Source organism: Manacus vitellinus, unplaced genomic scaffold, assembly GCF_001715985.3.
Source record: "Manacus vitellinus isolate BGI_N305 unplaced genomic scaffold, ASM171598v3 scaffold_28_pilon, whole genome shotgun sequence".
Classification (NCBI taxonomy): Eukaryota; Metazoa; Chordata; class Aves; order Passeriformes; family Pipridae; genus Manacus; species Manacus vitellinus.
The window spans coordinates 9,206,088-9,233,594 of NW_021940122.1; the positions used below are offsets into that span (position 1 = coordinate 9,206,088).

At 36.8% G+C, this 27,507-nt stretch overlaps 1 protein-coding gene across 1 annotated transcript in view; it reads right to left on the bottom strand.

Annotated features, from left to right (window-relative positions):
- The window catches only part of MAN1A2 (mannosidase alpha class 1A member 2), a 133,913-nt gene that overhangs the window by 89,362 nt on the left and 17,044 nt on the right, over positions 1 to 27,507 (bottom strand). Inside the window, exons 2-3 of the mRNA XM_018074517.2 lie at positions 15,648 to 15,903; positions 1,500 to 1,596 (exon numbers count right to left, since the gene is read on the bottom strand). Of these exons, the coding sequence (XP_017930006.1) occupies positions 1,500 to 1,596; positions 15,648 to 15,903 (353 nt within the window). The remainder of the gene's footprint in view (positions 1 to 1,499; positions 1,597 to 15,647; positions 15,904 to 27,507) is intronic.

Sequence of the window (27,507 nt, forward strand, 5' to 3'; positions counted from 1 at the left end):
GCCATTAGTCAACCACCTTACAATAAAAGCCAAAAAAACCTCCCTGATTTCAAGCAAATTTTATAAACAATACTAACATAATTAAGGTATACACAGTATATTCACAATCATTCTTGATGTAAAAAGGGGTTATGATAAAGTTGTATCTTCCTCAAATACGAGAATGGATGAACCCAGTGTGAAACCCTGAAAAGAATTCAGAAAATTCTTCCTAGTCTTCGAGCAGCTCTCCACTATGTTTCAGAATAAATGCATAAACTTCACAGCTCAGCCATCTTAGGTGCTGTGCATCCTGCACCAATCCAGACTTAACCTTAATTACTAACACAAAGGTTATGTGTTTTGATATACCAGAGGATGAACGTAAGGGACCTCCAGGGCTCAGTCCTCAACAGTGACAACCAAGTGACCATGTGGGTTTTTTGGAACCATCAGTCCTACAGAGTTGGGATCAAAAAATGGATTCTTTCCTGGTTTGAGTACGAACAAAATGCTTGTCATTTTCTAATCACTATTCTATTTGATCTATCTCGGTGCATTTACACCAAGAAAAGCAGTACTGCTGCAGAACACTGATATTTTAAGGAAGAAAAGCCATCTAGTCTGATGGCTTGGTCAGTCTCTTGATCTTTACCATCCTCACATTTTATACTATTATAAATGCCATTTGTAACACTCATATTCACACTCCATTGCTCTAATATTCTCACTTCATCCCTTGAATTTCTTCAAAACTTGCCCCTACCCCCAAACTTCCGTATTTTGAATATAATTTTTTTCTTTCATTCCAATCCACAGGTTCAGGATCCACAAGTCACACACCTCAAGTAATAATGTTACTTTCTCCTTACCCAGACCTTTTTTTATAGCTACGTTAAATTTCACCTTGGTACTAGCAGTTTTTCAGCATCTTACATGCACCTTTTTCTTGTATCACAAGAAGTTTTTAACTCTGAGGGTGACAAGACACTGGAACAGGTTTCCCAGAGAAGCTGTGGATATCCCATCCCTGGAAGTGTTCAAGTCCAGGCTGGATGGGGCTCTGAGCACCCTGGTCTGGTGGAAGGTGTCCCTGCCCATGGCAGAGGGGGTAGGACTAGATCATCTTTAAATTAAAATATTCCCTCCAACACAAAGATCTAGACAACATAAGGTTGGCTTTTCAAAAAAAAAAAATTATATTCATTGCATCCCAAAATATCATCAGTGCATTAGAACTTCCATTTATATATACACACACACACAAAGTAACAGTGCACATAGATACAGCTTAGCTTTTGCAACAATAAGAACATATTACTCCCAAAAAGATAGGTTAGTAAAGTAATTCAACGAAATACCATTGAAATAATTCTGAAACATTTCTGTCAACCACACTTCAAAAGATTTGTGTTAAAACAGAGTTTGGTAGTAAGTTTGGGTAGACTTTCAAAGAGCACACGCAGACAGAAATATAATTAAAAAACAAATTCACAAACAAACCAGAAAACATAGCCTACCAAATATGTTGGTGGAATGTCCTTTCCGGGCAATTGGTTTGAGCTCATTATGTCCCCATCCATATTGCCTGTAATTGTCCCAGGCATGCTTCATCATCTGAGAAATGAAAAATAAGATTTGATTACATTATAAAACCACTTTCTATTAATATATTTTATTTCTTATTTGAGACTTAACTTTCATAGGCATCCCAGTATATTCATTAATTACTTTGCCACTATTTCTATCTGTTGCAAAAAATCAGATTTTACAGCATAAATAAATTTGGAAACAACTTCAAGTCTATTTGATTTGAGCTACAGAGCCTAATGCTCTGCATTAGGTCATTTTCTTCTTCTTTCTTTTCCTTTAATATATGCACAGATATGTAAGAATGTAAGCATAAGGAACGCATTTAAGTGTAAGGAACGGCTGTAAAACACTGGCTAATGTCTTAAGATGCTAACTAAAAGAAAAAGATATCTACCAATATCTGAAGCATAAAAGGGATTTATTTACACTGGTACATCCAAGTATGACTAAACAATTCTGCAAAAGGCATAATGAATTTCTTATTAGCAACACCTACTTGACAAAGATATACTGTCATATAGCCTCTACCTAAAGAAATGCCAAAAGGTTGCTCTTTAGAAAGCATAATGAACAAAGAAGTATAACATTATTAATACTTGCTACACAAAACATTAAACTCCTTTTAATAGATGTTTCCACCTGGTAGGAAAATTACATCTAAAACCCTAAAATGTCTTGTTGACCCACATAAATATTAGCTGTGCACATCAGCCACTAAGCAGTGCTTTTATGGATTTGCTAAAACTCTTCAAACTCCTTGCCTGTTGATATACAGCAGCTGAAAACTGCAAATTGAATGCATTTTAAAAAAAAAAATTATTAGTTACCTAAAGAGACAAGAGCAAGTAACAGAAGGAAATTATATTTCAAAAGACAAATTACCACAGAGACAGTTAGGAAAAAATTCTTCTAAAACAACAGCCATGTGTCTGCATTCACATTATATATACATTTTTATTTTATATTGCATTTTTAAAATGGTGTTAAAATATTGTTAATATAAACAAGATCCCCAAGCAACTGTATAGGATTTAAAATCGTGATCTCCACAAGTTTGAGAAATGCTCTCTCAGAAAAGAAACTATGCTAATGTAACTAACAAACCAATACTAACTGTTTAAGAAACTGAGGGAAGGCAGTTTTCACTACAATCTACATTACTGTAGTTATCTTATTTTAATCAGAGTCACTATACTCACAGAAAATGGTAGGAAGAAGCAGATGTTGGCTAAAAAATGAGGTGCAACCAGCACTACCTCACATGTGTCCTACTACCTCACAGGTTTCCCCTCTTGTCAAGTTCAAGTGGAAGTCAGCATCCGGTAATCCCAGATCTTTCAGACTGCATCTAAACTGCCTGCTGAGATGTGGAAAACAAAGTCCCTGTCTCTCTACAACCATCAAGAGATCCCTGCCCAAACTAAACAGCCGTAATTCCTTTGCATGTAAATTCCTTCCAAATTTCCCACGGCTCAGTTAAGTCATGCCTACACAATAAATGTGAACCACAGCAAAGGTATACACACAGGCCCAAAAGATGGGAAGCACTCTTGTGTTAAACTACCATCAACTTAGGCACAGCTGATCCTCTCAACGTGCCAGAGGTCCCACTCCTACCGCTTGTCATTCAAAGTCTGCTCATACGTTGTTTTTGGTATTTGCACTAAAAGATTTTGACACTTGAATAGGCAATAATACTGTATCACTTCTTTTAGTGTCATGAACTAGCAAAAGCGGATGCAAATACTATACTAAAAGAGGAGAGAAAAGTTATTTCATTAGCATTCACAAATTCCTTAGTGTTTACAAAGCACTTATCAAACTGACCAATTCATAGCTATTAGAACCTCGGGATGACTCAGGTAAAGTGATTCTCTCTTGACGTGACAAACGCAGTAAAAGCCTGGTCACAGTCAGCAAGTACAGAAGTTCCTGTGAGAGCTCTTGCTAAGGTTATCCAGAACCAATGTACAAATTTCTATATCAAATTGTTCATTAACTTAAGATCATAAAATCAATAATCCCAGCATCTTTCAAGCAGGAAGGGATCTCAGTTCAACCTCCTGCTTAAAGTTATGGGATCAAACCGGGCTACTCAAGGCTTTATCCAGTCAGGACAGAGTTAAGGACAGTCAGAATGCGATAGTTGAGGCCTCTGTGAAGGGTCTTGCTCTAACTCGCAGCTTGCCAGACCACCTTTAAGTCCTAAAAACTCTACTTGGGAAAACACAGACCTATAGGTTTAGAGGATGAAACTAAAGACTGACTGACCAGTGTGGTTCAAAACAGATGAGTGACTAAACAAGAAGGTGACTGTGACCATGACATGGCGGATCTAACCACTTGGCTTGCATATGAGGGAAACTGGGCTTCTGGGATGTTTGGATGCCTCAAATAAATATTTATTAAGGAGAATCAAATAACCATTGACATTTTAGCTTTGTAAAAATCACAGTGTATGCAAATACCAGCTAAGTCCAAGAGAAGAACTTGTTTCCTCACAGTAGAATATTAATTGTGGAATATTTCACTGCCCTAATTTGCTATGCTTCTGGGGAAAAGGTACAGATTTTGTTACAGAATATTTAGCTCTGAAGAAACACAAAAAATATGGAAATCACAAACAGCTAAAACTGAATACATCACAACATGTTTCTATATCCATAATTTATCCTAAGATAAAATTAAGATAGAAGTTGTGAAAGAGTACATTTCACCAGACACATAACTTAATGCAGAAGTAACCTAAGAATACACTACTGAGACCTGAAACTCAGTTGAACACAAGAGACTAAGACACAGTTAACTGCATCATCTAATTCTGAGATAGGAAATCATATTTTGAGGAGATTAGGCTACTTTGATAACCACAAACATATCTGTCCTGTCCCCTTTGCCTCCCTCAAGCAGTGTACTAAGAATATGACAAGTCCTTCAGAATCCTTTGACTTTATTACAGGAAGTAGTCAACTGTTTTTTTCCAGATGAACACTGAGCATTACTCTGTCACACAGCTCACTGCTTTCCTCTACCACAAAGCAAGCAGGTTTCATGATATGATGGCAGATAAATGCACATTATCTGCAAGTGAGAAACCCCACAGCTCTTGTATACAGCATCAAATTTTGTAAGGATGATATGCCAAGAGATCTTATAACAACATGGAGATTTCTGTTACTGCCAGACCAGGTAGCATGTTATACTATAGTTAGACCATCTATACTATTGGGAGCAGTTGTTCACACAAAAGCTTTGGAGAGACACAAGAAGATAGATGACTCTGTCAGCTAAAAAATTAACAGAGGATGGCATTTTGGCTCAGGAAGTACAAGCAACATGAACTCCTAATCGGAAAAACAAAATTATCTCTATAGTTACACTAGACAGCATTTGCATAGTCAAAGCTGGAAATGCTGAAGAACAGCTCCAGGAAGACAGAGGCTTTTCTTAAACCAAAACCTTGTCTTTAAGAGGAGAGGAAAGTCTCACACACTGACTGGAACATCAGCACTACAGATAATAGAAAGAAGGTAAAACTATTAGCAAAAAACCACACCCAACCCTTAAAGAACTCACAAGAGAGACACTTTTAGAATGAAAATTACAAGCATTGTGAAAAAGGCAATACACAGATTTCCACAGTTGAAATTTCCTTACCTGATAGCAGTTTGTCACAGTAAGTGCTTGGAGCTTGATGTCACATAAAGATCTTACAATCTGTCCACCAGAGAACACATGGTTTTAGCAGTGGACTTTTTATTGACACTATTAGTGCCAAATTTTGCTTTTGAAGGCAAAATCATTAATAGGGGATAGGTCTATTGCATACTAATATTGCAAATGTTTATTATGGGATGCACCAGAAACAACCATCAGCAAGATGCTGCTGCACGTACATCTTGATAATTCTACAAAAAGACTGATTTGGACTCTGCTGCAAGAGAGCCAGAACGGCAAGAAGCAGGGCATGTCAAATGAAACTGCTCCCTTATCTAGTTGATTTTACTGACTTTAGAGAACTTTCATGGGATCTGATTCTCTATAGTAACTGGGAAATCAGGTTTTTATACATATAGAGTGGTAATGACATCTTTCACAAATCTATAATTGTAACAGTAAAAGGAGATTACAGTGATTGAAAACAGACTTGTAAGGAAGATCTATCGCTACAGTGACATGTTAGAAACATTAATTCAAACTAATGATTGGTTCAAAAGCACCTTTCCAGTCCTCAAAATAAAGCAGACAACCTGGCAACAGAAAAGTCCTGACAAACAAGCAAAAGAAACAATTTACTGGCAAAGTGCAGTATTTACTGGTTCCTGCCATTCCATCAGGAATGTGCGTAACAGATAGCAAATAGGTTTTGCTTCCAAAGGAACCTCTTCTGGTTAAGAGTACACTTTAAAGAGATTTATATAAACCACCTTCAAATTCAGTTTTAAAATTAACCAAGGATTTGCTAGACAAAATTACTGCTCAACTGGCAGATTAAAAATTAATAACCATTTTCCTCCTGTCTGCAGAGAGTATGTTTTGGAGGTTAATTTAAAGAACGATCTTTTCCTTGTCTACTCAGATTGTTGATGAAACTTAGAAAACTCAGATTTTTTTATTCTTCTGGGAGGTCTACTTAAAGAGAAATTATTTCAGGCATCAGTTCATGCCTCTGTCATGCACTTCTGAACACTGTCACTGAAAATGTCTGTTTGGAACATGCTCCTAACACACACACAGTTGGGTTTTCTTCTATTGTCAAATCTGGTAACAAATCCATTACTAAAACAAAACTGTTTATCAAATGAATGCAAAGTGAAAGTTTTTTTTTTTCCCCTGCATTAAACACTTGAAGTCTTAGATGACTGATGAAATTAAGGGGAAAGTACTTCAAATTGGCGGGAACTGGAACAGTAGATGTAAAGAGCCTAAATTTGGAGAGCTTACAGCAGTGAACTGACTGCTCAAATTTGTACAAGAGAGCCAAATGCTTTCTATCCAAGAGGACAAAGCAAGATTTTTGACCTTGTGCATTCTCATAGTTTCAAGAGAAACTGGTATTCACAGGATTGACTGGTCCTGTGGTGTTTAGAACACTAGAATATCTCAGAACATCTTTGTAAACATCTTTGTAAACATCTTTGTATCCATGTGACCCTGACTGCACATCAACCAGCAAAAAGCAGTTGCTTTCTTCCAGTCTTGTCTTTTCAGGCATCAGACTAATCATCTTCATCAGCTAATCCCTGCACCTTCGCCAGTTTTGCTGCATCCTTTTTGAAGCTGAGTAACTACGTGAGGCATGCAAGATGCAGAGACACCTGAGGAGCTTCAGAAGCTACCATAAGAACCTTTCCTGTTCTGTTCTTTCTTGAAATACTGAATATCTGCTCTTTGTCTGCTGTTGAGCACTACATTGACATTTCCAAGGAACTATAATAAATACAATTTCTCATTCTAAAGTGGTAATAAGTCACCTCACACCTTTTCATATTAAGCATGAAGTTGGAATCTCTCCTCTCCAGCCCCAATATGCATCATTTTACATTTAGCTGTGAAATAAAAGGGGAGAAAAATCACTCAGTCCCATAAGGGTTTTTTGCAATTCTTCCCATTGGCAGCAGTTACCATATTCACCCGTTTTCAAACTCTAAATAATTTATTTGTATAATTTAGAGCACGGATCCCCAGCACATGTCCCCTGTGGCCTCCAGCACCATTTATCTGTAGTCTCCACTTCCCGCCTTCTAACCAATTTCTTCAGGCAAACAGAGAAACTATCCTCCATCCCACAGCTGCTTAGTTCAATATCTACTAGCAATAAACCTTGCCAAACATTTTTTGAAAAATTATGTATCTAACCCTATCTCCCTTGTTCACATGTTTGCTGACTCTTTCAGGGATCTTCTGTAGCTTTGTGCATGATGACATCAATAAAATGCAGCAGGAAATCTTACATATCTGTGTGCTCAGAGATTCTATTCCCCACTCAGGTTTCTGTTAATCGGCAGTTCATCAGCAGGCATAGTGTTCTGCAGTTCTTTGATCTCCCCTTGCTAGCCTTGTTAGCCATCAGTGCTCGGGTAACAAAGCAGAAAATAAGAATAGATGCCAGCAGTGCAAATCAGGAATCCAAATCTCAAAGTAAACTAGTTAGAGTGAACTGTTTCAAGTTTGGGGTATTTCAGTATTGTATGCAGACGGTCTAGGTCTTAATGGAACACACCATGAGAGGTTACTCATCAACTACCAGCACCTCATATTGTGTATCAGTTACATTATTAATATCAACAATTGAGAGGTAGCACTATCAGGAAAACTGTACGTTAAGAACACACTGGCATATATTCCATGGAGTTGCTCTGGGAAACACAGAGGAGCCTACAGGAGATATTATGTAAAGATGACTAACAAAAGCGTAACAGCATGCTCTGGCCTTCCAATCAAAGTCCCCATAGCTGCAAAATAAACATAATATCACTGGTCTATTAGATCTTGTAAAATTTAAAATAGAGATATCTTCCATCTAGCCATAATTCATGATTTTTGCTATGAGCTCTTCTGTTGTATGGGAATAAATGGCATATAAAATACAAATAAAAAAAGGTCAATGAGATTTCAGGGAGCCTTTAGATATACCCAGTTCTGAAGATAAGTAATTTACCTGGAGTTTTGCTCATTTTTGTTTGTCTGATTATATCAGGGAAGTGAAATATTTCCTTATTTCTTTGATTTTATTTTGCATTTATGAATATTAAGTGCTGCAAATGTGCTAAATCACTTAATTCACATTGAAAGACAGGTTATTCTCACAACGGTCTGGAAAAAAGATAAATCTAATAATGAAGACCTTGAGTTTTTAACATGCTTCCAATAGTGCACGAGCACTGCAGAATTCTGTCATTGCTACAACTTGAATAAACTGATTCATTTTTAAAATACCCTCAAACAAAAACTTGCATTCTTCATGAGTAGGACATTTTAAGTTACCAGTCAAGCAACTTATCCAGGATGTGCAGCTGAAATACTGCACATAAAACTCCAAGCTTTATTTTCATTCTTCTGTTTCAGCAAAATAAATATACCAACGTACAAAACTTCTCATAGGCATAAATGAAAGATTTACAAATGTAAAATGAGCTCTTTATACAATCATTCCAACAAGCTGGGACAGAACTTTGTGCAGGGCCACTCCTAACATGTCTGTACTGGCCAAAGTGCTAATTGCAAAATATTCATTCGAATATATCCACAGAAAATTAATTTACCAACTCAATAAAAAAATTTTATCCTTAATTTACAGATTTCACTAATTAAATAAAATTAAGATAAGCTTTAAAGAAGTGTAGTGAAACTAGCTGAAAGCCAACTTATCTGTTCTCATAATGTCAAATTACATTGGAGAATCCAGAGCACAGAGAATCCAAATAGTGTGCACACAAAATAAACAATGTGTATGTATACATATGTACAGATACAAAGAGGTTTTTATATGCACACTTACAAATAAAATATGTGTATATATTTTATACAAACACAGCAGCGAGTGTTAAACACTGAAAAAGCTGGATCATAATACTGATGTCCTTCAGTTTCACTGGGATCTAAGGAACAGTGCAAAATACAAAATACAGTGCAAAACTCTTAACAGACATGGATTATTAAAAACTAGTGTCATAACCAACTAGAAGTCCAAGAAAACAAAGAGTATAAAGTGTCAGCAACAATGAAATTGTTCTGAGTTGGTTTCAGATGTTGAAAAAAGGTCCCCCAGTCACAGAAGGCAGTGTATTTGGCTAGATAAGAAACACTGCAATTAGAAACAATAAACGAGATTAGCACTGGAAGTTGTATGAATAGTAACTATGAAAAGAGGAGTTATGCAGCATAAAAAGATCTCCAGATGATTAAGTATTTCTTTCTTCTACACAGCTCTTTTCTCAATAAGCACACTAAATAGAACTCAGGTAAAAGGCCACTTATTACTGTTAACCTGATTTCTTAAAAGAATAAGGTTTATGCAGTCTTGCTGTCTGTACATCTGTCATTTGACACCTACATTTGCAGTAGCCTTTGAATCCATTTCCTAATTTCATACTTGATTTTAAAGAGCTGGAGGAACCAGATACTGTGCTTTTGGGGGGGGGGGGGGGGCGAAGGAATGAAAAAAAAAAATACCTGTGGCTAGATAAGGTAAACAGTCACAAATTAATACCCTGACGGAGACAAAGGCAGTCATAATTCAACCCTTTATTCATTCAGGGGGCACTATTTAGCACATAGGTATCTCTAAAGCAGATATGGAACACACTGCAATTCATGCAGCCAAACAGGAAGATAAGAGGACATTCACAGCAATATATGCATGATGAGCAGAGGGTAGTACAAGGGCATTTAGGTCAAAAATCCACAGAAAACCTCTAGTTTTGCTGCTTATAAAACAGGTTGTTACTTCTCAACACTATTAACAGCCTATTGAGTATCATCCAGAGACCATGAAGAAAATACATTTTAATCACTTTTCTTCTTGGCACCTTCCTAGAAGTATTTCCAAAATTGCCTCCACTAATATGAAATAAATGAACTTTCTACCTTCCCTTCTAAGAGGCAATATATTATAACTCTAATTTTAAAAGAGGATCAACGGAAACTTCTGCCGAAGGAAGTTCACCAGCAAAAGAACTCAAGTTAGAACACCCCCAGCTTCCCAGACAGGACCTTGTTCCTCAACTATGCAAAGCATCCAAACTTAACAGTAACTCCTTCTGCAAGTGTAGCAAGTGAATTTCAAGTTTGACTAGATGACCTTCAAAGGTTTCTTCCAGCCCAAACTATCCTATGATTCTATGAACCTTAACTGTGGCACCCATACTCCCCGGATGCCCATTTCACAACACCTTTTGCTTAAATGTCTTTCTCCGCTTTTTCTTTTTAGCAGAAATCTGTGACAAGCAGGATCACTAAAATTTTGCTGCCTTGAAAACAGCTTATCAGAAAGTAATAGGATACCGCCTCGCTATCCCATCTCATTAAACATAACAGCTTTTAAATTGCACAGGCAAGTATGTTCTACAGCCAGCACCTTCAGTCACTTCATAAGTAGCTTGTCTGTGTGAACAACACACCTCCCTTGAGGTCAATTTAAAAAAAGTGCATTTAGAAGTAGCATTGCCTAATTACATGACTGCACATCTCAACAAATACAGAACAAGTAATAGAATAAAAGCTCCAGAGAACTGATATTTTCCAGTCTCTTTGAAACCTAGAACATTATTATTTCACTCCTAAGTTTACTATGTGTACTTGCCTAACATTCTAGAGAAGCTTTCTTTCAGCTGACAGGCTTAGTCAACAAACATCATCCTACCACAAACTGCTTGAGGTTGGAAAGGACCTCTGGAGGGTATCTGGTCCAACCTCCCTGCTCAAGCAGGGTAATCTGGAACAAGCTGTCCAGGTCCATTTCCAGTCATCTTATAAGTGTTTCCAAGGAGGGAGACTCCACAACCTCTACGGGCAATTAGTTCCAGTGCTTGGGTCACCCTCACAATAAACAATGTTTTATGATGTTCAGATGGAGCCTCTTGTGTTTCAATTTGTGCCCATTACCTTTGTGCCTGTCACTGTGAAAAGAGCCTGGCTCCATCCTCCTTGTGCCCTCCCTTCAGCTATTTTATACACTGGTAAGATTCCTTCTCTCATCCAGGACAAACAGTCCCAGTTGTCTCCTCCTTTGCTCAGATGAGATGCTCCAGTCCCCTTAAGCATCTTTGTGGTTCTCTACCCTCTCCAGTATGCTCATGTCTCTCTCATACTGAGGAGCCCAAAACTGGACACACAACTCCATGTGTGGCCTCACTGGTGCTGAGTAGAGAGGAAGGATCACCTGCATGGGATTAGTACCATTATTGGGTGAAATACACTACTTTAGCCTGAAATGAATGCTGGCAGTAAGATAATACTATGACATGCTGAAAGTAAAGAAAACCTGAACCCTGCCTAGGGTGAAAAAAATTACAAAATTTTCCTTATTTGACTGGGTAAAATTTAACTTCTAAAGGAAATAAAACTCATTATAGACTACAGAGCACTATGTAATGATTACATTTAAACTGCAGGGGAAAAAAATTAATATTCTGATCATTTAAAGGACATAATAATGGAAATTAAGTGCCAAAAATTCCAAGCGTTCAAGCAATTTATATCTAATTTAACTTGGAAAGGAAGTCAGTGACTTCCAAAAGATGAGTTTTTGTTCTTAATTTCTCTGCATTAACCACAACAAAAAGAGACACCTTAAAATCTTTCTGTAAGATTATACAATTTACTTCTACCATCTTAAAGAACATTTTCTACTTCCAACATTCTTCTTTTACATACTATAAAAACCCACTGAAATATTAATAGAAAGCTAAAGTGTAGCAGCAAGAATCTGAAAAAATTTTCAGATATGTTTGTTCTTAAAATACCAGTTAATTAAACACCATAGCATTTTTTAAAGGCCAGAACAGCAAGCTAATATACTACAAAGCACATATTGTAAGCAGGTGGAAAACCTTTTCTTCTTGAAGTTGTCATTGTGCATCTAAAATAGTCAGTCAATTCATAAATACTGCTTATTGGAATAACTGAATAGTTTGTTAGAAGAAGACAGACAAATTTTGCAATTCTGTAATTAGTTACACTTGAGAATACAATGTAACACTACATATAATTATCAGAACCAAAGACAAAAAAAACCCCAAGAAGATGCAGATTCTGCTCCCAGTTTATTTCACAACCTTAAGAAGGCTCCCTCTCTGTGCTCAGCAAGCATTGTTATTATATAAAGCTTTCAAATGTTTTACAAAGCTCTCTTAAGAGCATTACACAATTTTTTTTCTTTTATATGCATTTTTTTGAAATCAAAGTAAGACTTTTTAAAATATTTAAGTACTGAAAAATCACTTTTTATACAGAGATCTGTTAAAAAAGAAAGACTTTATCAAGCTGTTATTTGGAAAGAAAAATTGGTAATAAATTTTCTGTAAAAATAATAGAAACTAAATCCTCATTTGAAAATTTCCCAGCCTTTCTCACAACTGTAAAGACCCGTGTGTGGTGTGTGTTCCATACTGTCCCCATCATTCAGCCTAATTCTACACAGTTTTCCACCATTTGATAAGAGGTGAAACAGGCTGAATAACATCATTAGTTTCATGCATTTAAACAGTGTAAAGCTGTTCTCTGAGAGTGAAGTTCCTCAAACATGCACCAGGACACTTTACAATAAACCAAGGCATAGGTCAAATGCCTTCCTGGGACCCTGTGGAATTCTGAAGCCAGATATGCAGCCTTCAAAGAGCTAGGAGATCCCTGTGCTATTTTTTAGGCCTCAATCCAGGCAACTATAATGTCTTGCATATCACAAATGCTATATGTGCTAGTTGCAGACCAATGTTAAGAGAGATTGTCTCCTGAAACTTGTTCTTTTATTTGCTAAGTCTCCATCTCATCTACCAAGACAATGTGTATTATTCTACACTGGTTACATAAAACAGTGAGAGAGCAACTCAGTGATGAACATAACATACTTCAAAATGCACTTCACGTCTCCAGAATCACTAAAGCCTTCTCTGAGACATCTGATGCTGCCAAAAACAGGTTTCAGGCAAAATATTATCCATCTGACACTGTCAATACATGTTTTATCTCAGCCACATTGTATTCATTGCAACATAGCAGATCCCAAATCCAGAAGAGGACCCAAAGGCCAAAAAAAATGACACTGTACCAACATGGGTTCCTCAGCATTATCATTTGACTGCTCTCCCTAGAAGACCTTCTGCCCCTGTATTTTATGTCTTCTCATATCTGCTGTAGAAGTGATAATCTGCTGCCCTGCATGAAAAAAAATTAAAAATTCTGGAAATCACCTGATACCAACAAGTACCAGTACTAACAAGACCGATTCAATGAAGGCAATTCACACAAAGACAAATTTCAGTCATACTAGTATGATCCTGGACTGTTCAAGCAAAGTGGTCACACAACTGAAGACCCCATAGTACAAAGGCATTATTATCCTGACTGAAGGACTTACCTACCCAATACATAGACCCACAAAAACCTTTTGTCTGGCTATGAGAAGCTACACCTCAGAAACCACAACAGTAGTCATCAACAAGTTATGCAACAGAAAAACAGATTGTCAGCGTGACTCACACGTAGGCCGATCACCAAAAAAAGGAGTAAGCCTTTTACAGCACGAGGTATGTGGCAACTGCAGCTAAGGATCACCAGAACTATAACCTAGTGATCCTCACAAACTACCCTGAATTCCTTACAAATAGATATACCTTCAGGTTTAGATCAGCAAGAATTGTCCAAATTCTACTACTTATTCATGACACCAAGAAAATTGCCATTCTGTATTAACCTATAGCTCATCATCTCCTCTCAGTCTACATTCTGACCAAACAACCTCAGAAATGTAAATATCAATTTTCAACCCTCCCTCCAATTCCAGGTTTGATCTAGAGGAACTTTGGTTGATAATTTCTTCCAGGTAGTTCTTCATTGTTAGCTGTGTGCAGTAATTTTGCAGTTCTTGGTCAACTCAATTTTATTCCATCCATTAAATCCATCAGTGGCAAAGGTGTTTAACTACAGCAATCTGTAGTAAAAATTAAGAAGTGTTGACAACTACATGACCATACCCATTCACTGTTCATCTTCAGAGACATTTTGAAAAGCAAAATACCCTGTATATTCTTACCGAAAACGTTTGAAGGCTTGAAAAGTAGTAGAGCCTTTTCAAATCCACAAGCAGGGTAAAAGAGGTCCAATATTCCACACACAACTTCTCAGTCAGAAGTACTTCTGCAATAATCACTAACGGACACATCTTGTGGGGAAGGATTTGCTACTTCAGAGATTCAAATTGTGATACAGCTCTGTATGTAGTAACTACTACCAACAGTGATACGGCCCCACGCTGTATCTCTCGTGTATCATAAGCAGTTGTTCATTACTTGGTAAGAGTGGATTCCATCTAGTTATCATTAATATTCAAATTAAAATTCCAGGTTGGGTGATCTACCCACAGCATGGCACACACTTCAACTACAACTCCTTCCTGTGACAAGGACAGGTGTATGACTGATCTCTGTTTGGTTTTATGAGCTAACTAAACTCAGATTAGAATTTAAAAGAAGATTTAGCTGATGTAAATACTTAGTGCTGTGGTCCTGGATGTTCTTTGATAACAGAGCCTGTGCTTGTCTAACTCTGGCTGAACCATTCCTGCTTGCTAACCCGATTTTTAGGTATAAAACTAATCAGATTGTAGGAAAGAAAAAGAAAAATAAGGTCGTACGAGATTTCTGCCGTATGAGTTAGAAGTACAGACTCAGAAAAATGCCTGGCAATAGTAATAGGAAATTGGCATTGCCAGGGCAAAAGAGGGCAACAAATCTCATGGCCAATCAGGAGTGGAGAGGGTAAGACCAGAAACAGCAATTTCCATAGTATAAGCTGCCACAGAATCAAAAGCCTAAGCAAACATCATTTACCTGTAAAACATTCAAGCTACTTAAATTAACTCATAAGGAAAAAAAGACCTTCTGCTAATACTTGAAAATTATTAAAAATAGTCATATGCTTTTCAAAATAAAACTTCAGTGTGTCTAAAAAATTATCTTTTCAATCTACTTTTTAAACTTTTAAAACTATCCTGTGATACAGTAACATAACCCATTCTTTGAAAGGAAACTGATAAAGTCATGTTCTACTTTAAAGATGCTCTTGTTACTGTTCCATGAGCCAACAACAAACTCACTTTGAACTCATACTACTAAGCTGAAGAAATCCTTAAAATAATTTTTACGCTGTTATCCAGTGAAATATTAACACTACAACACAAGGAAAGAAAGTAATAATGCTGATGCTCATTAATACCTGTGCACTTTTATCTTACAGTTTATTAAAAGATTTGTAGACCTGTTTTTCTTTTCTTTTTAGTATAAATCATAGCAACTAAATGCCATACAAATAACTGCTATCAGATACAAGAACCCAGAGGACCACACCATCTTTACCTCTTTAACTTTGTTCCTCTTCTCTCGGATATCCAGGTCTGCTGGTTCTCCACTGTTTATCCCTATTAGATTTGGTAAAGGAACAGGGGGCAGTGGCTTGCTGTCTTTCTTTTTCAATTCTTGCACTACTTTGTTCTTTTCTGTCTGAATCTCAGCTTGAATTTCATCACGTGATTTCTTCAATTTCTCCTTAGCCTCTTCCAGAGCCTTTTCGTGATCTGCTCGGATCTTATTTCTCAGACGTTCCTCTTCTTCTCTAGAGACACAAATGCTAGTCAGCATCTCATTACTAAAAACATATTGCTTATAAACAAACTGCAGCTTCAAAACAGAATCCACATCCCCAGCTGGTTTACTCTAAGTAATTCCAATGTTTCAGACAAGCTTACTGTATTATGTTAGTGCACAATCCTATGCTATTTTTGCCGTGAACCCCAAAAGAACACCACGCACATCAGCGACATTATTGTGGAAATATGTATCATAGGAGTTTTCTAGATTATGTCTCAGCACCTTTGCTTGTCCACTCAAGAATTTAGAGAGGAAAAGATCTACATCCTGTACTTCAAATACAGGATGTGTGCAGAGGTACATCTAGCAAACATTCCTTTTTTTTTTTTTGTTATAAATCAGAAGGTCTCTTCCTCACCTTCTGCACAATAAATAGATCGTACGCAACTTGCCAAGATCTGAAGTAAAGTAACCACTACCAAAAAAAAGGAAAAAAATCACAGTCACTTCTTTTATTACCAACCTCCACTGCAGCATGTTTTCTCTCGAATTCAGAACACACTATTCCAATCAGTACAGTCCTTAAACCCCAAAGGTTAAAAGCAGAATTAATTATAAAGCCATTTAGGAGCATAAGAGCTTTTAGTAAAACATGATTTTGAAATTCACTGTCAACAAAATCAACACCATCTTGGTTTTAAGCAGTATCTTACAATGTGATCTTTAATGATCAGATAAAGTTTTAAGATTCATACTCAAAACAAAGAGTGCTGGTTTAAAGTCTAGTTTAAACAAGAGATTATTCTAACAACAGACAAAAATGGCCCATTCCAGTTCTAAATTATTTCAAGGCGGCAGAAAGATACACATGGATCTCTCAATATAGCACAACCTTTTCAAGCTTCTTTAAAATACAGAGTTGCCCAATGACTAATGTAAGTCAAAAAAAGCTGTAGGGATTTAAAACAAGCACTAGGTAAAAAATGCATTGTTACCCAAAGTGTACTTTATCAGCCCTTACATTTTTCTGAAGTGCTATTAGGTTTACATCTAAAATAAATTATAGCAGCATTATTACCTTCAATATTTCAGTACTAGAAATACAAAGCAACATTTTAATAGATGCGCCGACTGAAGGGCTTTTAAATGGAAGTTCTTCAGCCACTTTTCTCAATATGACTCCGGTCACATCCATATTAAAACATTAACATCCCAAACATTAAAAAAGCAAAGGACTGAGCTCCTCAATTTGACTGTCAAATCCAAGCTCATTAATACTGTCAAACAGTATCAGTGCGTCTCTCCCTCAACCGAGGAGCAAAGAAACAACCTTCAAAGTGGCAAAACGCTATTATAAAAAGAGAAAACACAACTAATGCCATTTAGGATAACTTTTACTTCTACTATGACCCATTTATATGGGGAAATAACTTCCCTGTATTCCTGCAAAAGTGACTCACATTTCAGTGTGGCAGTAAATGTGCTCAATTTCCAGTAACAAAAACAGATGAAAATTTCTACCACCTGAAAGATTTGAAACCTTGGGAAGCTTTTCCAAGGCTAGCAGAGGGCTCTGTGTAAGATGCAGTTAGAGAGAATGAGGTCGCCAGAACAAGTCATCCTTCCCACACCAAGAGACATGTTCTCACCAAGAGACAGCAGCTGTACAGGAGCCAAAGGGAGGGCTGACGAAGAATGAGAAATCAGAAGTGTTACTGAACGGTTAAGAATCAAAATAATTCAGTGTGGGAATAATGTATTTTGGAGGTACACTTCTCATATTCAAAACTCAGTTTCTGGAGGCAAGTGACAGTCTTTATTTTCTGACCAAATTTACTAACATTTTGTTACTAGATACTGGAATTCTTTTGCAAAGCATCAACCATCACTGAAATGCTTGAACTTTTCGAAAAAAAAAAAAATGGTAACAATTTATCTCAGACCTTAATAAAAGTATGTTCAAGGTATAGTCCCACAACCCTAATTTGAAGATGCTTTACAATGAGTGTGCTTTATTGATAAATAAAAATGCTTTCGGTAAACCCCACAGTTAACCTGCATGTCCCCAAATACAATTCCCCTAAGTGAAAAAGATTAATGAAGTTTTAGTAGCTACAGTGACTCTGACTCACTGGAATGAGTCACTGGTGATGTGCTTTGTGCACCTTCACAATTTTGCACCATCAAGATCAAGTGCCGGGAAGATTTCGCTTTTACCTTTATTTTGAATTTTCAGTCCCAGGTGCTGCATACAACAGTAATAATAAAAGCTCCATAACTCTACCAACTTCACCGATTCAAATCATTTGAATCATCTAGATTCAAACTGCATGAAACAGCCATAAATCAGAAAACAAGTTTTGAACTTACATCTGCCTACACTGCAGACACCACTGCATAAATACACAAAAGCTGTTGATTTCTCCAGCAATATAATCCAATTAGAGTCATTAAGGAGGTTTGAATGACAGTCTGCTTTCCTTCAGTCAACCAGAATAAAACACACAGAGACTCAATAGAGATGAAAAATTCTAGCGCTAACTGTATGATCAGCTCAAAGCCTTCCTTCCAGGAAGTGACATTTCGAGATAAACATAAGAAAACAGTAAGATGAAGAGAAAGGTCAACAGGTATTTGAGGGAGTTTACAGGAGATAGTACAAGAGCTTCTTCTGCAGACACATACTCTCAGTGCAATTACCAATGATGGACAGCAGAACTACAAGATATGTCATATTCTATGTGCCAGCTGAAGACATATTTTACCAAATATATTCATGAACACGGCTCTAATGGAAGAAAAAAATCACACTCCTAAAATCAATACCACATGTTTCTTCTGAGTTCTTAAGCAACAAGAACTAAGTGAAAATACAGAATAAAGTTAATGAGAAGACTGGATATGTGTGAGCAGCTGACACCCCCTCAAGTCACCAACAAGCTCCTCAGCCAGCATAAGAAAGGGTAAGCAGCAGTTTAATACATGTAGATAGCACTACATTCAAATTCTCAGAGTTAAAGAGACCTCAGAAAGAATCAATCTAAAAATATAAGATTGGAAAGAATCCCAGCATAAACACATATACCAAAACGTGTCAAACTGTTTCCGTATCCCACCCCCGCTTCTAAGCAACACAAGTAAACTTAAAATTTAGAGTATTTGAGCAAATCTTCAAAAACCTTATCTAATAGAAAGCTGCTTTCTTCTAGTCATCCCAAAAGCTTATTCAAAAGTCTCAAAACAGAGATTCAAGTACCATAAAACTACAGCAGAAGCTACTTTAAAACAAGCAATGCTATTAAAAGAACCTGTGATTAGACTATTTTTGCCAATAAGAACCATAAATAGATCTAATAATTACAATCTGAAACTCGAAACAGGTGCAAGTATTTTAAACAATCACTGCAATTAACTATTGCAGCTGCTTATGCAGGAACACTGAACACTCTCAAAGTGCCCAAAAACTGTCTAAATATCATTCGGAAAAGACCACAAATTATAATGCTTGATAAGCAAATCACTAACCAAAACTTAACGTGCTTTAATTATGTACACAGTAGTGAGCCTTCTGAACAGCTTCACTTGCCAAGACAATGACTTCAAACGAAGTCTTTCCTATCTGCTGTGACACAGCATGCTCTTTAGAAAGTGAACTGCAAAAAAAAATCCGTAAAAATGTTTTCAAATTTCTTTGTAAGATTCAAGATAAAAAAAGAAAATAAAAACTAGAATGGAGTCAAGAAAAGCAAACTGACCACCAGCAACTGTTCTCTCCACTAAAAAAGCAGACCACTGGCTCACTATAGCAAAAGGACATCCAGTTTATTATCATTTGGAGTTTCAGCAAGTGGATAGGCAAGAACTGTTAAAGCACATAAATATTTGTGTAAGCCTGTCATTCAGAAACAACCTCCTATGTGGAAATTCTAAACTTTTACCCTTTGGTCAAGTTTGATCTTCAACCAGAGGCTTTCAGAGACAGTAAAGCAAAAAAACAGGCACTAATCTGAAAAAAAAAAAAAAAAAAAAAAAAAACCACACTAAATCTCTGTCAGTGCCTAAAAAACATTTCACACATTAACTACAAATGTTGTTTTTACTCCAATCTTGCAGCATACACGATTTTATAATACCTACAACTTCATTGTGTCCTCCCAGCATATGGAGAACATAAATTCACAACATACAAGGACATACAAGTCTATATATCTCACGACTGGAGAGATAGACTGCCCCTTACACGAAGAGAGTCTGAAGGAGAAAGAACTGGAAAAAAGGAGCAGTTGTGTTGGTTTTTCTCCTTGCTGCATGGCTGCATTACTCTCTATTGTCAAGTGTGTACAGAGGAGGAGGCTTTATTATTTTTTCCCATGTTTGGTTTTCATCATGGTCATCCTGCAGAAATAACCACTTTCCTCCCAATTTGCTGGGCTGCTCTGAGGCAGCAGAAAATATGCTCAGGAAGGAGTACCAGATCTGTATATGACTGTGACAGCTAAAGGGGCAAGCTCCACCACTGTTAACAGTGAGACTGCTACTTACCATTTCTCTTTCAAGGCAAGTTAAGGTTGTATTTATTTTACTGAAGTTTTTTTCCTCAGATAATGAACTTAATCAGAGATCACTGGTTAGAAAGGAATGTTTTTATCAGAAAATAAGTGAATCCTGCAGGAATAAAGGTAACTTAAGTGTATCAAAAACACTGTGTCAAAGTATTGGTTATAAAGACTTTCCAACCAGACTTTTAAGAATAATCTTGTGCATGTTTGCAAGGGAATACGTTGTCCCAAAAATCCTCTCTCTAACACAGTGCTCGTCCAAAACACAGTTTCTAAATATGTTTTCACCTTTGCTTAAAATACCCTTGCAGATGGAAACAGCTTGAAACTTTAGCACAGGCAGAGTAGATAGGGGATAACTTAGTAGTAAAAATTTTTTGTTATTTAAAAAAAAAAGACTGAAAGTCAAACTGTTCTTTGTTGATGTTCTAAACTATTTTAAGAACATTATGCTTCTATTTATCTGCAAACATCCTACCTGATCACTGTTTCAGTTAAGACAGTAATACCTACACGTAATACACGTGCTATAGTTACTTATGCATGTATGTACTGGTGGCATAGGAATAGCCAAAATGCAGAATATTCCCATTTCAACCCTTCTCCCTTAAGGGAGACAACAGTTCATTATGACATCAAAAGGGAACAGACCTAATTCACTTTGAAAAATTATTGTTAAACTTTTCCAGATACAGAAAACCTGTGGAAAGGGACCTGGAAGTCCTGGTCAACATCACGTTGAATATGAGTCAAAGTGCCCTTGCAGCCAGGAGGGCCAACTGTGTCCTGGCTGCATCACCAGCCTGTCAGCTGTGTCAGGGGAGGTTTAGGCTACATATTAGGAAAAGGTTCTTCAGCAGAGGGTGGTCAGGCACTGAAACAGGCTCCCCCAGAAAGTGGATGTTCAAGAGGTGTTTGGACAACACTCTCAGGCACACGGTGTGATTCCTGGGGTTGTCCTGTGCAAGACCAGGAGTAGACTCAATGAACCTTTGCGAGTCCTTTCCAACCCAAGATACTCTATAATTCTATGATTCATAGCCCAGAAAATTAAACCAAATAATAGGTTCCTTGAGTGGTTTCTTTTCAACAAAAATGACAGTAGAATTTATTTCTAGCAAGTGATTAGATTTGCATGTGAACATGAGTAATGCTCCTCAAACATAAGGAACGTGAGATAAGAGTCCTTATTCAACTCCTATCCCTCTCCATTCAGTTTCAGTTTGCCTTTTGACCTTTTTCATGTTCCTATTTCCTGCCTTTCTTTACTATTATTTGTACCAACTTAGGCTAGTTTGCTTCCTTGGTCTTCTAAAAAGGCAGGGCCACCACACTGAAAGCCAGTCCTCCTCACTTGCATCATTTGACTTATTTGGACCATGCTAGGGAGAAGTGAGAATTAATGCACTGACACAGGCACTCTCCTCCAATACTAAATACCCCCTCCTAAAGTTCCTGTAGACCTCCTCCAAATAAAACTTCCTTCCACTTCTGTGAAATCATGTCCCTAATTGATCTCTTTTGCAGCCAAATCTTAGACCAAGAATCTGGGCTGCCAGCCAGATTGGTCTCTAAATCTCTCATCTCTATCGTAGAAGCTCACTGATTCTGTTTCAGATCTGCTCTCTTGTCTAAACCAAAACCTCAGCCTCTGACATGTCTTTGTAGATAGTTAGGTGTCACCTTCAAGCCAAATGTAATTTAACTTTTAATCTTCTTTCCACATCTTTTGTTCAGCAATGGAAACTTTTCCATTGCCCAGATTGCCAGTGTCTGCACATTCTTTCTGCTTAGTTTCCATGTATTTTAAATTCAGTCTTTCTTAACCCATACAGTTATAAGCCCTCAGAGCTTGATCTTGTTCCTTTCATACAGCAATTCACCTAGGAAGACAATCCACTTCACTACTGGCATCCTTAGACTGCCTTTCTGTACTTTTTTTTTCCCTTCACCTTTAACTCATTATATGTATTTTTTTAGACAATTGAAAAACATGGCTACTTCCAGATGTCCAGTATGTTAAATTCACGGATTTCCATGCTGGTCATTAAAGATGACCAGCTGCTGCTTGTTAACCCTTTGCTGTCTCTTCCCAATTGTTTTCCTTTGTCTCATAATTAAGGTATGGCCTTTGGAAGCTGCTCTGGAATGAGGACAAGCAAAATCCTTGGGGAAACATATTTAGAGAGAATTTCAAAAACACAGATTGAGTGGGCACACAGAACTTGCAGAAGAGAGTGGAGAGTTGAAGCACATCCCTTACACAGGAAGACCAAGTCCTCTGCAAAACTGCAAGTCAAAAAGAGCCTGAGTATTCCCAGGTATCTTTTATAAGATTTTGGAACATTGCTAGGATCTTCATGAATCATCATATGGAAATACTTCATTAATAAAGAGCATGAACATATGAGACATCTCTTTTTTTCTTTCATAACCATAATAAAAAGAAAACGTACCTTCCAGTTAAGAATAAAACAATACAGATTATATGATCAAATGTGGAACATGTATAACCTTTGATGGAACAAAAAAAAAAAAAAACCAAACAACAAAACAAAACCTATGCAGGTAAGGGATCATCCTTTGGAAATTATTTGCTTCTGATGTTATGAATGTTGACATGGACAGAATTGGTAAAACTTATCTTGAGAATCTGTCAAGTGCTGTGACCATTAGCAAAGGCATTTTTTCTTCACCTCTGTAGCAGCCACATTATTCCAAGCACCAATGCAAAAAATGAGAAGGGTGCCAAGCTCAAGTCAGTGACTTCCTTGGGACCTGGAAGCACTGTCATAGCTGCTACAGTCAGCTTAAGTTTTACCAGTGAAGAAAAGCAGATGTTTTCTACAAACACTCCTACAGCTGCACTTAAACCAGCAGTAGGAATTTCTCAATGCTAAGAAGGGTCACTAGAGACTGCACAAATATTTTAAGCTTACTGTAACTATGAAACTAAGAAGTTTCATGTATCAGCTGAAACAGATTTTAAGAAGAATCAGATCAACATACTTTTTAAGACTACAACAGCAATGAAAGCAATTTTCAGTAGTGAGGAGCAAATAAAACAAATTACACAAGTTTTCAACTGTATACAAGTAAACTCATTCAGTTTTTAGTGTCTTAATGTCATTCAGGTACAAAACCACTTCATTAGAAAAAGCAGAAAGTTCAACAATGTAGAGTTTTCAATCACTACAGCTCTATCAAACACATCTCATTTAGATCTGTTTCGCTTACACAACGTAAAACAGAATACAACTACATTTGCCTCAAGGCACTAACACAATCAAAAACAGGCATTATTTCAGATTTTTTGATGATTAAAGAAACTTGAGTTAACATCTGCAGCTAATTACATCTGTGCAGAATACTTAGCCTCTGCAGAACAAAGTCTTCTATCTGATTGTCAAAGTACTTACAACACTAATACAGAGGGAAAAGAAATTTATCTTTTAGGAATCCGGCTTACTTCTAAAAAGGTACTCTGAAAAGCCTAAGTCCTACTAAAACTTCAGGAAATTTAGGATCTCTTCACATTCTATCAAGAAAACTGAACGAGAAGAAGGGTGCTACCTGCCCTGTGTAAAATGATTTTAAATAGCTTCCTGTCTCCTAATACCATACTGACTGGAACATCAGATCTTCCTTTCCAACTAGTATCCCAATGAGATAGACCTTATTTATTTAAAAGTAATAAAGATGAAAGAATGTCACAAGAAACAGGAGTGACAAACACATATAGACTACAGGAATAAGAAACAGAAAAAGAAATCAGTACTGAACAAGTGAATTGGGTAGGATAAAAAGTTAACAGCTCTTCATCTGGACTAAGGTTTATTTTGATGTGGGATTCAAACAGCAGCAAAAAATAGTAGGATAATTCTAATTCAAAACTTCAGAACCCCACTACGATTAACAATGTCAAAGAACAGAATTTTCTACTACAAACCATTCTAAGTCATTGGAAACACTGCTGTTGTACAAATTTAAACATGTACATAGCAATGTATTTAAACTCAACTCCCCACGGTCAATTCTAATACAGTATGAACCACCATCTTGCATGTTATATAATTTATTGATATAAAAGACAGTTTGATCATGGCAGAATAATACTTAGCTGGTCCTATGATACTGAGAAAGCAATGAACTGAGTTCTCATGCAAGAACAACGTGTCATCTTCGTGTCTTATTAAAGAAGGAATTTTTATAAATAAGCACATTTACATATAGGACAAAGCAGACCCATTGATGATGGTGGTGCAGATCAGATACTGAAGCATAGGCTCAAGCAAAAATAAAAAGAACCAGAGCACTCCCACATACAGCATCAAGTTCTTAAATATTATTTCTAGTCTACTGCTACTGCCCAAAACTAAGTTTCCAATAGGAAAAAAAAAAACAAAAACCAAAAACCAACAAAGAGTCAAACTCATCAACAGAAGCCAGGAAGGAAAATAAGAGTGGTACATTCTATGATTTGGCATATATCACAAAAGTTGCTGCAGAGCCTGAAGCATCAAAGCTCATCTTCCTCAGAGGTCACCCTTGCTACAATCTTTACAAACATTCCTTATTTTTCTTTATTCTATACAAAACTGAATATTTGAAAATTCGTGTTTTTCACAATGATAAACAAAGCTGCTTTGATAGTAGTTTTCCTGGGGAAAAGCTGACAACTTAGCCACCCAATATGAAACAGAATCCTAGAATTAGCCAGACTTCGACAGCTAATTTTAAATTAAAAAAAAAAAAACAGATTCAAACACCTGAAAGCCAAGAATATTACTGGTTTCTGCTACACCTTAATTCTTACCCTTTTGAGCACTGCAGACCCACAAATTGCATGTGAAACTACTATACTACTTAACATTTTAACATTCTTTGAAAAGTTTTTCTCTAAAATATAATGCTTACATATTTTTTTACCTGAAGAAAATTAATCATTTTGTACCATTTTGTACAACATTTTGTACAACACCAGCAAGTATTTTAGTATATGCTCTACAGAGGCTTGTACTACATCTTAAGCACTACACTACTGACTTGCCACTCCTTTATCCTCTGTACCAACTACACTACATGAGAGTTGTGCCAAGATGGGATGCTGGGTTCATAACCTTAGACTTGTACAGGAATTTTGGGATTAGATGGGGACAAAAACGAGAATGAAGTCCAGAGGAGTTCTTCCCAGAGGAAGAAAGGAGGCATGTAGAAAATCTTCAGGAGTAGTGGAAAGGACCCAAATAGCCTCCAGAAACTGAACCAGTTTTGAGTAGGAGCCTTAGCTGGTTGAAAAATTCCTTTCTCCTCTGCATATACACATGTTAAAGGAATTTCTCAGCACATCTCTTGATTACAGCACGCCCTTACTCAGGCAGTTCGGCCCAAAAAGAGAACAGCTGATATTTGTTTGACTCATAAGCTATGAAGAGTTTTCTAACATTTCACCTGACACAGAGAAACAGCAATATATGAGAGAATGTTTAAGCAAGAGAAACAGGATTCGACCTGTTTATGTTCATAAGATACAGCTTGAAAACTCTCCTCCAGCAGCTATCAAAAGCTTGTGGAAATCACTGCGTAAGAATAGCACATATCACAGAGAAAGCTGCACTTACTCCTTGCAATAGGAAGTGCTTAATACAAATGTTTTAAGTACTTAATACAACACAATAGCCTCATTCTCCACAGGTGATGCTTCTGTGGCATTCTACATAGACATTATAAGTTTGTTCTGAAACGAAAGAACAGGAGGGGACATACTTGAGAAGAATTTGGCCAAAAAGCCCCACATTAAACATGTGATTCCAGGAAGATCAATAATAGAAGGAAGGAAACTCCTGGTCTACTTTTGGTTTGGAAAAAAAAAACAAAAACAAAAAAAAAAAAAAAAAAAAAAAAAAAAAAAAAAAAAAAAAAAAAAAAAAAAAAAAAAAAAAAAAAAAAAAAAAAAAAAAAAAAAAAAACCAAGCAAACCATTAAACAGACCATGAAAACGTTTCAAGCAACACAATCAACAAGCAAACAACTCTATCAACCAACTTTTGACTTTATTTTGTTAAGAACAGGGCTTGAAAGCATTTAGTTTCAAATGACAATCAGAAAAAAAAGTTAAACATCAACTGTGAGCAGTAACATCTTACTGACTTTTAAAAGTATCAAAGAAGCAACCTTAAGAACAAAGCCTGAAACAACAGAAAATAGGCTGTCAAAAGACATTTGCTGTATAGAATTGTCATGGGGTAAGGGAGTGTTTTTTAATGAAACTAAGAAGCAATCACTAAAAATTATGACAATCATTTTAACATCCTAGTATTTCAAAATGGTAATGCTGGAGCTTTTCATCCATAAGAGGATCCACCATTTGAGCTAATAGCAGGAAGCTGTCATCCTCTATCAGTTACTATGTAGGTAAACAACAGAGGAAGAAAAGAATACCTTGACAGGGTTTCACACATATCAGCTTGCAGCAGAAAAAAAAAAAGACTCCAGCTACAGTTTCACACTATATTTAAGTTGATTAATACCCAGTTACTGCCAAGTAAAAGGTCTCAACACTAATAAGGTAAGGATCCGATGGAAACTGAGGACTACTGTATAAAAATGCAGTGAGATAAACAAACTGATGGGACATCCCAAACAACATTTAGAGCACAGATCACCAATGCATGCACAAGCCATGGCAGGTTAAGCTTTGGGAAATTTTTCTGACAAACTCACAGGGAACCCATCTGCAGACACAACTTCCAGCTGGAGAAGCGATGACACTGCCTTCATTGAGGCAGAGAACTCCACCTGTGTGGGCTGGTAAGAAAATATCCCTGAGTAATTATGAGTTGCACACCATCAGCAGGGGTTCCCTCTGCTCATCATCAGCCAGAGACTGCAAAGGAACACAGCTTCCCTGGCATTGACACAGAGACACTTGTGACTAGAAAATTAACAGTTCTTTAGAAACAAGTCAACTAGTGCATGAAGGATGCTTGTATGTCCATGCATGCTTTATTAGGTTAAAAACTGATTGTGTACGACAGCAGCATTAATAGCATGATCAGTTGTAATAGTCT